Source organism: Emys orbicularis, chromosome 6, assembly GCF_028017835.1.
Source record: "Emys orbicularis isolate rEmyOrb1 chromosome 6, rEmyOrb1.hap1, whole genome shotgun sequence".
NCBI lineage: Eukaryota > Metazoa > Chordata > Testudines > Emydidae > Emys > Emys orbicularis.
In genome coordinates, this window is record NC_088688.1 from 106876360 (window position 1) to 106892051 (window position 15692).

Sequence of the window (15692 nt, forward strand, 5' to 3'; positions counted from 1 at the left end):
TTGGACCCATTGGCTACAAGCCAGGTGCAACCCTCTTCAACCTCATCAGTATCAGTACCAGCTCCTCCATGGCCCATGTTACTGCGGCTAGGAAGACGTTCATGCTGCCTCCGGCACTGCATTCATGATGTAGGTCTAGATCACCTTAGGAGAATGGCAGTTTCTCTTGGCGTTCAGGTGGAATTAGTGGAGGAGAACATCTACAAGCTGGTTGACATTCTACATCGCATCCTTGTGCGAAAGGTACCCCTGCCTATAAATGATGCTGTTACACTGCTCTGTAAAACACGGTGGCAAATCCCTTCTTCCATCCCACTTGTGGCTAAATGAATGGAACATAAATATCCGGTTCTGTCCCAAGGATTTGAGCAGTTTTATTTACACCCTATGCCAGGGATCGGCAACCTTTGGCACGCGGCCCGCCAGGTTAAGCACCTTGGCGGGCCGGGCCAGTTTGTTTACCTGCCGCGTCCGCAGGTTCGGCCGAGCATGGCTCCCGCTGGTCGCGGTTCACCGCTCCAGGCCAATGGGGGCTGCGAGAAGCCGCAGCCAGCACATCCCTCATCCCGTGCCGCTTCCTGCAGCCCCCATTGGACTGGGACGGTGAACCGTGGCCAGTGGGAGCCGCGATCGGCCGAACCTGTGGACGCAGCAGGTAAACAAACCAGCCCGGCCGCATGCCAAAGGTTGCTGATCCCTGCCCTATGCCAGACTCACTAGTAGTGGCTGTGGTGAATGAAAGGGGTCATGAAGGCTGGGCTAAAGTTTCCTCTAAAGAAAGTGATGCCAATAATCTTGACCTTTTTGGTAGAAAGATTTATTCGATGGTGAATTTACAGCTCCACATTGCCAGCCTTCAGGCATTGTTGTCAAGGTACAAGTATTCCAACTGGGTGAGACACTGTTTGCAACCCAACTGCCGGAAGGTCCTAGCGAACCTTTTCTCTCTGAGCCCAAAAATCTACACTTCAATTTAACTGCCCCTTAGTCTGAGCCTGAGTCAGCTGGCATGGGCCAGCTGCAGGTTTTTAATTGCAGTATAGACATACCCAGTATGATCCCTCACACCAGGCTGCACCTCAGAGTGCTACATGCATGACTCAGATCAGTATATTTCCCTCACATTCACAACTTGGACAATCGTATGTGCATTCTGGATGGGGTTTTGTCACCTCTGAGCTGGTGGGTGAGTCAAGACAAAATCTGTAGGGGAGTTTCCTTTGCTCCACCTCTTCCTTCCGTGACTCTGGTAATGGATGCTTCAACCATGGTCTGGGGAGAACTTCTGGGCAATCTTCAGGCCCAAGGGTTGTGGGCTGCCCAAAAGGCCGAGGTTACATATAAACATTCTCGAATTGCAAACGTTTTTTGTGCATGTCAGTGGTTCCTGCCTCATATTCAGGGAAAAACTCTCCAAGTGCTAACCGACAGCACCACAGCAGTGTTTTATGTAAACAAATGAGGAGATGCCAGGTCAGACAGCCTCTGTCAGGAAGCTGTCAAGTTGTGGAATATCTGCATTCGGAGCTCGATCATTCTGAAGGCATCTTACTTGCCAGGGGTTCAGAACAGCTTGGCAGAACGCCTACGCCAATCCTTCAGTTTAGACCATGAATGGTCTCTCAACACAACCATTCTAGCTTCAGTATTCCACATAGAAGGTCTTTCATCAGTCAGTCTGTTTCCCCAATTCTGTTACAGTGTGGGCCATAGCCCCAGGTCAACCTCAGACACGTTTCTATTCCCATGGGAGAAGGACTTGTTGTATGTATATCCACCAGTTCCCCGCAATTCCCAGGGTCATTCTCAAGCTAAAGCAAGATCAAGACAGAATAATACTTAAAGTTCCAGCCTGGGCAACCATCGTATTCTAGCCTTCACAGGTTTCCACTCGAGAGCCCTGGGTGTTACCATTAATCAGAGACCTCATCGCACAGAACCATGGCCAGGTATTTTACCCAAATCCTCAGATGCTGTACCTCACAGCATGGTACATCAGTGGTTAAATGCCAGGAGGGTCTCTGCTCAGCAGCAGTTCAGAATGTCCTCCTTAATCATAGGAAACCTTCCACAAGAGTTGCTCACCTGAATAAGTGGAAATGTTCTTCAGCTGGGTGGCCTCAGGTAATGTGCCGCCTATTTAGGCAAAGATACACTCAATCCTAGACTACCTCTTGTATCTTAAGGCGTAACATCTGTTGCCCAGCTCCATTAGAGTGCATCTGGCCATCATCTCAACATGTTACCTTCAGATCAGTGGTAAGACGGTTTTCATTCAGGCTATCGTGACCAAGTTCCTGAAAGGCCTAACTAGATTTTCAGTCTGTCAGGGATTTGCACCAACTTGAGATTTGAATTTAGTGGTGTTGGCTCTAATGGATCCTCCTTTCAAGCCTTTAGTGTTGTGCTCATTTATATGCGTTCCAGTGAAAGTGGCTTTCTTATTGGCCCTCACCCCCACTAGGCGAGTGAGAGAGCTGAATGTGGTAGTCACAGATCTGCCTTACACAATTTTTTACAAACAAAAAAAAAGGTTCAGTTTAAGCCAAACCGCATGCTGACAAGGACAAGCGAAGGTGCTCCACATCCTAGATGTTTGCGCTTCAGATTTTTACTTGAACAGGACAGAGCCTTTCAGGTTTCTTCACAGCTTTTTGTTTCATTTGCAGAGCATATGAGAGGACAATCATTTACAACACAGAGACTCTCAAAATAGATTAGCAGCTTCATTGCTATGTATTATACTGCCAAAGGTGTAGCGCCTCCAGATAAGCTGATAGCATGCTCAACCAGAGTGCTTTCGGTCTTAGTAACATTTGTGGCGCATGTCCCTAGTGTGGACATATGATGTGGTCTTCCATTCAGACATACACTTTCCCACTGCATCAAGGGAGGATGCAAATGTAGGAAGAGCAGTTCTGTGGTCCCTCTTCCAATGAGACTCCAAACCCCATAACCTGGGGTTAGCAGCTTGGGAGTCACCTACAGTGTAATGGACATATGCAAGCACTCGAAGAAAAATGGTTATTCACCTTCTTGTAACTGTTGTTCAAGATACATTGCATGTGTCCATTACGTGATCTGCCCTTCTTTCCTGATGGAGTCTATCATTGGCTTCCCTGGAAAGGAACTGAAGGAAGGGCAGGGCAGCTGCACCCATGGTACTGTTAGGAAAACTCCCCAGCACAGTCTTCAGTTGTAATGGATATATGCAACACATCTCACAAGTTACAAGAGGTAAGTAACTATTTTTAATTGAAATTGACATAAAAATAATTAAAATACTTCCACTGAGACCATTGGTTTGACTCCAAAATCAATAAAAAACATTCAACATTTTCAGAGACTTTTTATTATTGAGTTAAACTTGAACTGGCTTTTTTCTTACCCTTTTTTTGTGGCAATGTTCTTACCGAGACAAGGAAAGTTGGTTGCATAATAATAATAATCATCTAACTGATCGTGTTTATCGTTAAGCAAACATGGGGAAATATAGTATATTGTGCAGAGACAATAGTCCTGACTTTTTCCCTCCCAGCTAGAGCTGGACAGAAGTTTTTGGATAAATAGCTTATTTGCCAAAAAAGCAGGTTCAACTGACCCAAAACTATTTGCAGATTTGACATGAATTTGCTGAATACTTTTGGCACACAGTGTTTTTTGGGGGGAACTTAGGTGATAGTCACAAAATGGCTAGAGAATGCAGTGGTCACCCACATTGCAGGAGAGTGCCCTAGCCCGTGGGCTATTCTGGTGTGGCTCTTTCTCAGTCTGTTCCGTTGAAGCTGTTTGATAGTATAATTTATTGGAGCAGGGACATGAACTTGGGTGTTCCTCCTGTGAGAGTGCCCTAACCAACAGGCTATAAATTCATCCTTTTCTTCTTTCTCTCCCTTCCTCCCTCCCTTGCTCCATTGACTATTCAGGTAATTCATACAAAGTGGAGTGGCTTCAACAGAGAGAGATTGAGAAGGACCCACCCAAGACTATCCTATAGCCCTAATAGGTTTGGACTCTCACCTGGGAGGTGAATCCCTTCTCCATAGCAGGGAGTAGCCCGTAATAAACTCTTCACCCCTCAGCACAGGTGCTAAAAGTCTGTATTAAGATGCAGAATATTACCAAAGACTTATGCTGGCAGATGGATCTTCTTAGCTCCAACCCAGATATAAAAGTTGAAGTCTCTGAGGAAAAGGAAACAAAGGGCTGACACAGGGATCCTGCAGGGAAGCTTTAGTACAAGCTGAACTTGGGGAGAAACTTAAGGTCAAAATTTTCATACTTAGGCATTGAAGTATTGAATTCATGGAAGCAACAGAAAGCATAGAGTGAAGTTTTGTTTTTAGTACTTTCATAGTACCAAGATACAGGGAACTTTTTAGGGAAAAAAGTTAGGATTTGAGACGAACTGCTTTGTGTTGAAACAAGTGGTTAAGTTTGAGTTAGACTTTACTGTATGTTCTTGTACTATAAATGTATGAAGTACTCTCTTTGGTGGGAAAAGTTTGGAATTTAGTTTGTGTCAAACATTAATTTTCTCATTTGTAGATTTTTTTTTTTTTTTGAGTATACAAATGTAAGGGGTTTGCGTTTATGTACATTGTTATAAATTCCAAACTACTGATAAGACTTTTAAACAAATATTCTGTGTATATATATTCTAGTACTGCTGATAAGTAATATCAGAAACCAAGGCCTATAAATTTTAAACAAACATATAAAAAGCTAAAGTTAAGTTCAAGTTGACACTTGAAATTGGCTTCTTGTTTAACAGGATGTGAATAGATGTATTGAGGCCCTAGATGAGCTATCTTCGCTTCAGGTCACAATGCAGCAAGCTCAAAAGCACACAGAGATGATCTTGACACTAAAGAAAGTAAGGTTTGCAACTTCATCCTAAACAGCATAATATATTGCATCTTTATCCTAAAAGTATAATGTATTGTCTGGTCTCTTGAGTTCTCATTTAAGCTGATTCAATTCATTGGACCTTGTGAAAGTTCCTGTTTTGTTTCTTTAGAAGTCTGATTATAGTTTAGTGGGTTAAGCATTTTAATTGCACTTAGTTTAATATTAAGGATGAGCAAATATTTGTTTAAAAAAAAAAAAAAAAACTTGTGCACATTCTATATTTATTTTGTTACATCTCACACATGTATCTTCAGATACGGAAGTTCAAAGTTAGCCAGGTTATCATGGAGAAATCCACTATGCTGTACAACAAGTTCAAGACCATGTTTCTGGTTGGGGAAGGAGATTCTGTCCTCTCACAAGTGCTGAATAAATCACTTGCTGAGCAAAAACAGCATGAGGAAGCAAATAAAACCAAAGAACAGTGGAAGAAAGGACAAAACAAGAAAATGGAAAAAGAAAAAGAGCAAACAGGTATGTGGTGGTGTCCTCAAACTTCCCCCTGGAGAGCTTAACAACATTACCCCAGACAGTCAACTGGTACATGGAAATAGTTTCTATTTTCCGTAAACCCATGTTGATTGGCATTAATTAATATTTCCCTTCTTTAACTCTTTTATTAATCAAGTCCCATATTAATTGTTCCATTAGCCCAGGATTGCTGACAGATCTATAATTAGCCAGGTCATCCCATTTACCCTTTTTAAATTTTAGCACAGTAGATTTTTTCCAGTCCTCTTGGAATACTAGGAGAGTTCCAGACTTACTGAAAATCTACATTAGCTCCTCAGCCAGCAGTTTCACAACTCTTGGATGCAGGGATCTGGACCTGCTGAATTAAAAATGTCTAGCTTTAATAGCTTCTGTTTAATGTTCTCCGAAGTTACTAGTGAAATGGAAAGTATTTCATCATCATGATGATATATGATTACATCATCTGGCTCTTTCCCAAATACAGAACAGTAATATTTATTGCACACTTCTACTTTTTCTGCATTATTATGGACAATTCTGCCATTTCCATCTAGTAATGGGCCAATCTTATTGTTAGAATTCGTTTTGTTCCTAATATATTTGAAACATTCCTTAATATCTATCTATGGCCAGCAGAGTTAAAGAAAATATTTATTTTCTACAAATCCTAACTTCTGATTTATATTCCATACTATTAACTTCCCCTTTCTTCCGTGGGGAGTCAAGGTGTGAAAATTTGCTTTCACGTTCTCTCTAAGCCAGGTTGTTTTTAAACTTCGTTCTTGCTATTGGGATTGTTGCTTTTTGAGCATGTAGTAAATGTTCTTCAGCAGTTCCCAGTTATTCACGTTTTACCGTTTAAATTCTTTCTCCCAACTGATTTGGCTCATAATTGTTTTCAGCTTTGAGACATTGGCCATTTTAAAGCACCAATTGTGTTTATTACTGGTTTGGACTTTATTCTGGGCTCACATAAAAAAGTACGATCAAGTCATGATCACTTGAACATAAGCCACCACTAATTTTTAGTTGTGTGATCAATTCTTTTTTATCCCTCAAAATAAGATCTAATACAGAATTTCCTCATATTGGATTCAACACTTTTTGATTAGGAAACTATTGTGTACAATACAGTAAAAGCTGTGATATCCGATACTTTATCAACCAGAAAGCTCTATTAACAGTCATTTCTGATATCTCCCAATACAAATCTTCAGTCTAGTAACCGGGACTAGCATACTGCCCAGGAGGATTGCACATTCTGCACTCTACTTTTATGCAAAAGAGGAAGATGACAAGTAAGCAAGCTGATATCAGGAATTGATTCAAAAAAGCAGCTTCCAGGGTGTGTCATAGGGTCATTACAGTCATCTCCTCCTTCTCCCCCCGCTCCCACAACGCCCGGTTCAGTAATACCAACTAGGTTGATATTGTCCACTTAGTCAAGTTGTGGCAAAACTTTTGGTACAGATGTCCATTTTCCTCATTAGTAGCTACTTTCAATACGGTTTGACCCAGTCACAGGAGATACTTAACATTCTCACTGTTTAGGCCACCAATCCTAATAAAGAACACAAAAGAAGTACTTGGTTTCTTTATCATGCTTACCTTTTTATTTTTGCTTTCTCATCATTTCCAGCAAAATACTGGCGCAACAGACTATTTAGAGGATGACAGGGTTCTCAGGCTGTCACAATTTTTTAACAATATTTGAAATTTCATCAGTAAATCAGCTTCATACTCTTCTTCCTCACTGCAGCCTCTCCACATACCTGTCCCTCCTGTAGAAACTGTCCTCCATTTCAAGTGGAGGGGGAGCCTACTGCAATTCCATAGTAAAAATAGTTGTCCTTGGTATCTCCAGTCTGGCCAAACCCAATAAGAACTGGAAATCTTCAAATTGTTCTCTTGATATTTCCAACGTAACTTTTGTAAATCTATTACTTCTGAACTTATAGACTTTTCCAAACCTCCTTGAGTTTTTATTTGGGAATGTGTGTTGTGAAGTACAAGAACAAAGATTGCTGAAAGTAGTTTTCAGCAATAATTTATATACCTAATGTTTATGATATTTTAGGTATTCTTTATAAAATGGGGAATGCTTGCGGTTTTTATTTAAATATTCAAGGAAGTTATGAGGCTGAATTGGTTATATAAAATAGGCCAAAACCTAATGAAACATGTCACAATACTAGCTTTTTCTTTTTAGATACTATTTCAGTTTAAAGTTTCAGGACTAAGCATGACAAACTCCCACAACACAGAAGTCAATGGTAGCCGTAAAAGGATTCTGTGGTAACTTACAGTTTTGCTTTTTGTCTACTTAAATGCACTATGCTGACATGGTGGAGTCTTTTTGCTTTGTAATTTCAAAGGTTCAAAGATACTGAACGGAGGGCCTGATGCTCAAGACAGTAACCAGTCACAGCACAATGGAGACAGCACTGAAGAAAAAAGAGACAAGCATGAAGTCGGCACTAAGAAAAAGTGAGGGTAGTTTTAATCTTTGTAACAATGAATTATACTTGTTCCTCTGTTTTAGAAGGCTTTTTTTAAAAATGAGTAATAAAACTTAGCAATATTGTTAAGTTACTACTTAAGTCATGTTTTGGGTACTTGACTGATATTTTACAAGGTTTTTCCTAAGGATTGTAGGGAAACAGTGCCAAGTCAATATTTGTCTCAACGTTCAAACTAAAAGTGAGAAAAAAAACTGTAGGATAAAAATAAATGCTTCGGACTCTTATTTTGATATTTCTTAGTCTAGAAGGTCGGGGCTGATTTTACAGAAAGTAAAGGTAGAGGACAGACCGTTTCAGGTGTGACAATGACACTGCAATAAACAGTCTTGATTTATTAGATTTCAGGCTGTCTAATAGAACCACAGGTGGAAATTGTTTTAAACCTGGAAGCAAAGGCAGCCCAGGTTAAAGGGAAAATATGACCTAGAAAATTATGTGAAACTGCTGTATTTCTACCATAAAACTTATTTTACAAAATATCTGTAATTCATGTAACATCCACTGATTAATAAACCTGTTAAATTGCTAATTTTAATTATAAAATTCTCAAAATACAATCCGTTTATTCAAACTGTTTTACTATGAAATCTCAAAATACTGTGGTGAAGGGGGGCAGATTTATTAAAAGTTTTGAGAGGTTCAGCTCTTGTGTTCTGATCAAGCTGTTTTCTGCTTGTTTGTGTTCCTTAATGGTCTAAATATTTAAAAGGAAAGCTTTGTAAAATCACTTAGGTGGAAAATAATTAATACTTAGCACCCCAAAGCTCCTCCACAACATTGTCCGTCAATATGGTACCATAGAGACAAGGATGGCAGCAGTATGTTGTGTGCTGGGACAGCAGTACCTGGTGTGTGGGGAGTAGACTGGCTATATTATGGGGTTTTAAAAGATGAAAGAAACTTTAAATCCGTTATTTGCTGATGCCTCCTCCTTCAGGTGCTTGTCCATATACTATATTCTGCTAGTGGTGAATGTGCCCAGTGCACTTGAGTTCATATTCTTTTGGTGACCCATGTTGGGCGCCGTGCCTGTGACCTGAGTGTCTTGTGCCTCCAATAGAGGGCATAAAGGGCAGGGCAACCTCAATTGCCTCTCTTCCATTTCATCACTTCCAAGTTTAAATTTGTAGAGGCGGGGAACCTTTGCTTACTATGCAGCTTCTTCTTATGTAAATAGTTGTAGAGAGTAAGGTGCCTGGTAATTAGTTTGGCTTTAGGATTAGTTCTAGAAGTTTTGTTTGATAGTTTTTCTTCCTTCAGAAGAAGACTCACTTGTTTGTTTTTTGCCTAAGAATTAGCACTAATATTGGGATTGGTCACTATGACTGAATGCTAATCTCCAGGCTTTAAAAATTGCCTTTTGTGTGGGGTTGTAATGCCTCTCAATTATGGGCATACCAGATGCTTGTTGAGTTTGGATAAGGGGCACTTTACAGAACAATGTCATCTGTAAAAAGAACCCAGAGAGCCGGGGAGGTAGTCTTGTTTGAAATAGCTCCTTTGAGTGAAGTTAAGGCATCCCTCATCAGAGTCTGGGATGCCTGAGTCAGAAACTTTTGAGCACTTGTCATCTAAAAATTCTCCTGATGGCTCCTCTATGCTTGGAGCTGAAGTTCCTGCTCCTAAAGATGCTTGGTAAAATCTCCAAGGCCCGGGGGAAGAAAGAGCACCAACTCCACAGAAAGAAGAGATTTAGGTATCCTTCACCAGATCCCCCTCTCAAGCCTCAGACAAAAAGGGTAGCATGAGGCCTAAAAAAGGTGTCTCTGGCACCCAGTCAGGCACTGGTCACTGTACCTTTGACCAGTTTCCTCGGTACTGCATAAAATGCCTAGTACTGACCTCTTAGCATGAAGCCTCTGGTACTGATGTCTACAGTATTGTCTGCCTTGTACCAGTGTATTTGGTACCAAAGGCCTATACATTATTTAAAAACTCTTACTGGTTTCTTCAGTACTGGGTTTCCCATTATTAGCAGTAGTGAAGGGGTGTCTCTGGTTCTGACTGCTGCTCCGACACCACTATTGAGCGCATCAGTAATACTGGCCAGAGCACAGTCTGAGAGTGCTGCCTGTACACTAGCTGGTACAGTTGCTTCTCCTTAGGAGGACTATTCATTCTCCTCTTCAGGCTCTAAGGGAAGTTTCATTGGCTAATTCCAGGGGGTCTAAGTATTCAGGCCAGTATACACTTGAGAGAGAGTCGAGAGCTGTCTTATTACCATAGACCTAGAAGCTCTAGAAGAGATAGTACTCCCTGATATTGGACTCTGTGGGGAATGCATCATGCTGGAAGGCCAGTGTCTGCATCTCAATCTAGGACTAGATCCCCCTTCACCTCACTTGAGAGCCTTACAGCCTGCTGAACAGACTGGATATAGCTCTGATTAGTAGTCACAAGCAGAGGACCATTCTGTTCCAGCTCATTCGTCATCCCTGGATGAGGTGGTTCCTGTGTCATTTACCTCAACCCCAGATGGTTACAACATATTCCACAACTTGTTACACAGAATGGCTGACACTTCCAGCTGAGGTGGTCCAGTAAAAAAAAAAAAAAAAAAAAAACCACACAAGTTCCTGGACATCCTGTGACTCTCGGTACTAGTACTTCTTGCAATGCTCATCAATGAAGGGTTTTAGAGCTGGCAAAGTTGCTGTGGCAGATGCCTGCAACATCAAAGAGAGCAGAACATCACTACCAAGTGCCTTCACAGGGTTTCGAGACATTTTTTGATATTCGTCCCACACCCAGGTCTTACGTGATTTACTATGGTGTATGAGAGATCAGGACAGAGCCAATCAAAAGACAAGAAACTCAAAAAAATAGATTTACTTGGATGTAAAACTATTCTACATATCTCTAAATTAGAATTGCCAATTACCAGGTCCTGTTGGTGAAATATGATTATTTTAATTGGGACTGCATATCTACCTTTGCAGACAAACTTCCTCAACACAATGTGAAGGAGTTTGTTGCTGATTGGCAAAGGTGCATACATTCTTCCAAGCAGCCCTTGATGCTGCAGATACAGCCATAGATCTGGAAATTATCTCAGTTGATGTGAGGAAGTCATCATGCCTCCAATCACCAGGGATTTCTAAAGAAGAATAAATTACAACTGTGACTCTTCCTTGAGAGATGTGAGCTTTTCCGTGCTAAAACAGTTGAGGCCTTACACTCTCTAAAGAACTCCCATGCTATGTTGAGATCCTTTGGTGCAGGAATGTAGACCTCCAAGTGTAAGCACCTTAAGTCTCAAGCACAACAAAGTAAATATTTTTACACCCAATACAGGCAACCTGATCTACTTAAGAAGTGCCAAAAATTCCCCAGAAGGAAGTCAACTTTATCCACCCTCATTGTCCTCAAGGTAGCAGATATGATTTCTTAATGGGAGCAACGTACAAATTCTATAGAATCCTCCTATTGTATCCTCTCCATTTGGGAATCAGTTTTTAAATTTTGGGGGGATCTGGAGCACCACGACGTGCTGGAAATTGTGGAGATGGTCTAATGCATCCAGTTCCAGATCTTCTCCATCCCCTCTCCTGAAAGTATGTTACATCAGGAGATGCAATCACTTCTGAATCTCAGAGCAGTAGAGTAGTGCCTCAAGATCATAGGGGAAAGGGTTTTTACTTATTTTCTGATTCCCAAAAAGAAGGGGGGTGCTGTAGTCCTGTTCTGGACTTGAGACAGCTGAACACTTTCATTTGCAAGCTGAAGTTCAGAGGGTGACTCCAGCATCGTTAGTCCCAACCTTAGATCCACATGACTGATAGACAGATCTCTATTTCCAAGATCATCTTTTCCATATAGCAATTCACCTTTGCCATAGAAGGTATCTAAGACATCAAGTGGGCAATTCCCACTTCCTCAAATTTAGGGTACTCCACACCTTCACACTTATGGTGGCCAGATTCCTAAAAGGCCTTATAAGAGTATATCTCCCAGTTAAAGAACCTCCATTTTCTTGGGATCTAAATATTTGTATTGACAGGGTTAATGGTCTACCTTTCTAGCCATTTAACTGAATGTTCCTATTTCATCGTTCCATCAGAATAGCCTTGCTAGTAGTAATGGCATCGACCAGAAAGATAGGAGAAATGCAAGTGCTAGTGGCAGGGCCTCCATGTAGGTCTTCTCATTAAGACATGGTGTCTTAAGATTTTACTGAAAGTAATCTCAACGTTTCTTTTTAATCAGGTTATACACCTATATGTACTTTTTCCTAAAACTACTTTCAGACAAAGGCAAGGCTAAGCTTCACACCCTAAATGTTCTAAGGGTGCTCTTTCTTCATAGATAGAACCAAGTCAATTAGAATATACTGAGACTGTTCATAGCCTATAAAGACCAGGCAATTTCAACAGAGACTGAGTTTCTGCTATTCTTAAGCTATGCTATGAATTGACCAGTGTAGACCCATCATTGAGAGGGACAGCTCATTCTATTTTGTTTTTTTGAGAAATGTTCCCATGCTGGAAATATGTAGGGCACCTCCTTGGGGTTGAGTGGACATGTTTGCCCCTATAGCGTTACGCTATAGTGGAAGCATCAATATCTGAAGCTAATTTTGATAGGTCTGTCCTACAACTATTAAGGTAGACTCCTAGCACCCACCTCCTGTAAGCTAGGTCACTGCTCAAGAGCCACCAACAGTGGAATATGTATGCACAAACACTCGAAGAAGAAGAAACTGTTACTAACCTTGCAGTAACTGTGGTTCTTTGAGATGTATTTTCCATATATATTCCATGACTGGCCTCCCTTCCCTGCTACTACGAAGTCTACCACCCGGCTTTAGTACTGGTGAAGGAACTAAGAGGTGATTGGTCCTGCCCTTTATGCCTTTGAAGACACAAGGATACTTTGGAGGCCCCACCTTCCAATGGACACTGCTGGCCAGAATGAACTTGAGTTCATTGGGCATCTGTGTACCAGCAGTGGAATATATATGTACGACACATGTGGAAGAAGCACAGTTACCTTCAGGTAAGTAACAGTTTCTTATTCTTGCTATTTGGCATTTGCACTTAAACTTGTTGGTGCACTGTTTTAATATTTCACTAATTCCTTTTTTAAAATTCAAACAAGAGAGAGCAAGTATCTGCTTATAAAAATAAGCTAACTTTCTCAAATGTAGATTCTTAGCTCTTGGCATTTGCATTTCAAATGGTTTCATGCTTTTTGTATCTCTCTGTAATACATGGGAAGATTCCCTGAAGAGTGGAATGACTGTTTCAGCACACACCTGCATTCCCACTGATACTTTTATTTCTTTTAAGGAGTAGAGAAGAGGAATGAAACTGGTTATCCTGGGAGTGTTGGCTGAAACTTTGTAAATTGTGGTTAGCAGAGGGTGCTCTTTGCCTTGTCTACACACATTCAAGTTAAGAAGATACAATTTCTAATTTTTAGCAGATTTAGTTAAACCAATGCAAACCCATGTGTGGACACTTGTAAGAAATAAGAGCAACTGAAAAAACTTATTTTGATTTAGCTTAAACCTGTTCCCTAACAATTTATGCTAAACTGAAATAAACCTGGTTTAAACCAAAATAAGAGTCTACACATCCATTTGCATCAGTTTAGGATTAGAATTAGACTAAATCAGTTTTTAAATTCACAACTTTTGTTAAATTGGCACAACTTTCTCATGTAGAGAAGCCCTTAGACTACAAACTTGATTCTTTTCCATGATAAAACTATGGCATTCCCAGGTAAGATGTCCTAAAACCAGCCTTAAACTTATGCAATACAATCTTGGCAACCAAATAGGCTGTCTCTCCAGCTGTGAAGTGAAATTTTCTTACTGTCAGTTGTTTTTCACAATAATACAACTGAAAGAATTGTGTTATGCACCATATGACTTAATATTTGTATTAATCACCTTTACTAATCTGTTTCTATTCACCTGGTTTACTATATTCATATGTTTATTTCCTCATTATTTTATACAAAACACCCCAAGGTTATTTATCTGAGCAAGCAGTCCATAAACTTTTTTCTAAATTTACACTGCAGTCTAATGGACAATAGTGCTCATGTAAACAGTTCTGTACTACTGTACAAAGTAATCACAGATGCATCTTTAACCCAGCTGCTAGCTAGAAAAATCTGTGACATCTGTGTTTTCATACCTTTTGAAGATGTATTATAATAATTTTGAGAAAACAGTGGAGAGTTACAGCTTTCCCAAATATGTTCAATAGGGACAGGTTGAGAAGGACCTTATTTTTGGTTTAATAGGCATGCTTACCATTTAACTAAAATATCTTGGAAAAAATCTGGGCACATGTTGAATAATTAGTGCACTGGAACAATATTAAGTTACAACTAGTAACTTTCGTTAAAGCAATGTGATGCATCATGTTCACATGAAAGAAGTCTCAAGGTCCATTAGCAAATTGTTCAAAGAGGATTAGTTACTAAATGAGCATGACTAGCTGGGAAGGGGGAATAACTTTGAGGCTTTTAGTCTATAAAACTACTCTGGATCTAGTAATCTTTACTTATTGTTATTGCATGGGGAACTTCACGTTTGGTGTGAGGGGAGTATTAACCTCTTTCTGCTTTATTATTTCTCTAGAACATCTGGTGAAGAAAGAGAGCTTGAAAAAACATCAAAGGACTCTTCCTCTGAAACTAAATGATGCCACTGGAATTTTTTTATAAGTATAAATAAAAGAGGATTGTTTAAGTTTGGGATTTCAAATGTAGACTGCTGAAAGTTTTAAATAATTTTATAAGCATAGTATTTTAATGTTTAAAATTTTGTGGAATAAAAGTCCCCTTTAATTTTGGTTTTAAAAGGACCGTATATACTCGTTCATAAGCCGAATATTTTTGGTAAAAAAGTGATACATCAAAGAGCGGGGGTCGGCTTATAAACGGGTCTACACCAAAATTTGATTATTTTAAACTCTATAGAGTCATTGAATTGAATATCTAATACATTGTCGTTTTGTTTACTTGGAGCATCTGCAGGCATGGAGCCCCTCATCTCCCTGTGGCCGTGGTTCGCCGTTCCCAGCCACTTCCCACAGCTCCCATTGGCTGGGAACGGCGAACCGCGGCCACAGGGAGCTGAGGGGCTCCATGCCTGCAGACGTTCCCAAGTAAACAAAACGACAATGTATTAGATATTCAATTCAAGGACTCCATAGAGTTTAAAATAAGACGCTCCAAGTAAACAAAACGTCCCAACCCGCCAGCGGCTCACCCTGACTGGCCAGGAGCCAATGTTTGTCAATCCCTGAAATATAGGGTCAGCTTTTTGGTATTTTTACCTAACCATCTTGGGGGGGTCAAATTATAAACGAACGGGCTAATGAACGAGCATATACGGTATTTAAACATTCTTGCTGATAGTTTTGTCCAGTATTATACAGGCTATACACAGTTCAAATGTGAAAAGAAAGTCCATTTAGGAAACTGAAAAAATGCTTGTATGTCACAAGAGTTGGAACTGTAGTATATTTTTACCTGACTGCTATATGTTAATGTCTAGTTAATGGCAGGAAAAAGTATAGACAACTTTTTTAAACTGCCAGACTGCTTCATTTGTATAAACCTATCCTCTTCCTAAAATACTGACCCGCTTGTGCATAGTTTTCAAAACTCTGATGTTTGTCAGATTTGTCTTTTCACTGTGTTTTGTAGGAGTTGAAAGCATTTTTATAGCAATTAAAATGTTAATGTATAAGTATACTTTTAATCACTCATTTTTTAAACAAAAGTTTAGTTTTGTTCTTGCAACCTCATTGTGCCAATATATAATGC

At 40.1% G+C, this 15692-nt stretch overlaps 2 protein-coding genes across 2 annotated transcripts in view; one reads left to right on the forward strand and one right to left on the reverse strand.

The window, feature by feature from the left end:
* The window catches only part of PSIP1 (PC4 and SRSF1 interacting protein 1), a 60752-nt gene extending 46189 nt beyond the window's left edge, over positions 1 to 14563 (forward strand). The window contains exons 14-17 of the mRNA XM_065406056.1: positions 4775 to 4876; positions 5166 to 5385; positions 7761 to 7872; positions 14500 to 14563. Of these exons, the coding sequence (XP_065262128.1) occupies positions 4775 to 4876; positions 5166 to 5385; positions 7761 to 7872; positions 14500 to 14563 (498 nt within the window). The remainder of the gene's footprint in view (positions 1 to 4774; positions 4877 to 5165; positions 5386 to 7760; positions 7873 to 14499) is intronic.
* Positions 7781 to 15692, reverse strand: part of SNAPC3 (small nuclear RNA activating complex polypeptide 3) — a 56378-nt gene continuing 48466 nt past the window's right edge. The window contains exon 9 of the mRNA XM_065406058.1: positions 7781 to 7829. Coding sequence (XP_065262130.1) covers positions 7808 to 7829 — 22 coding nt within the window. The 3' untranslated portion in view covers positions 7781 to 7807. The remainder of the gene's footprint in view (positions 7830 to 15692) is intronic.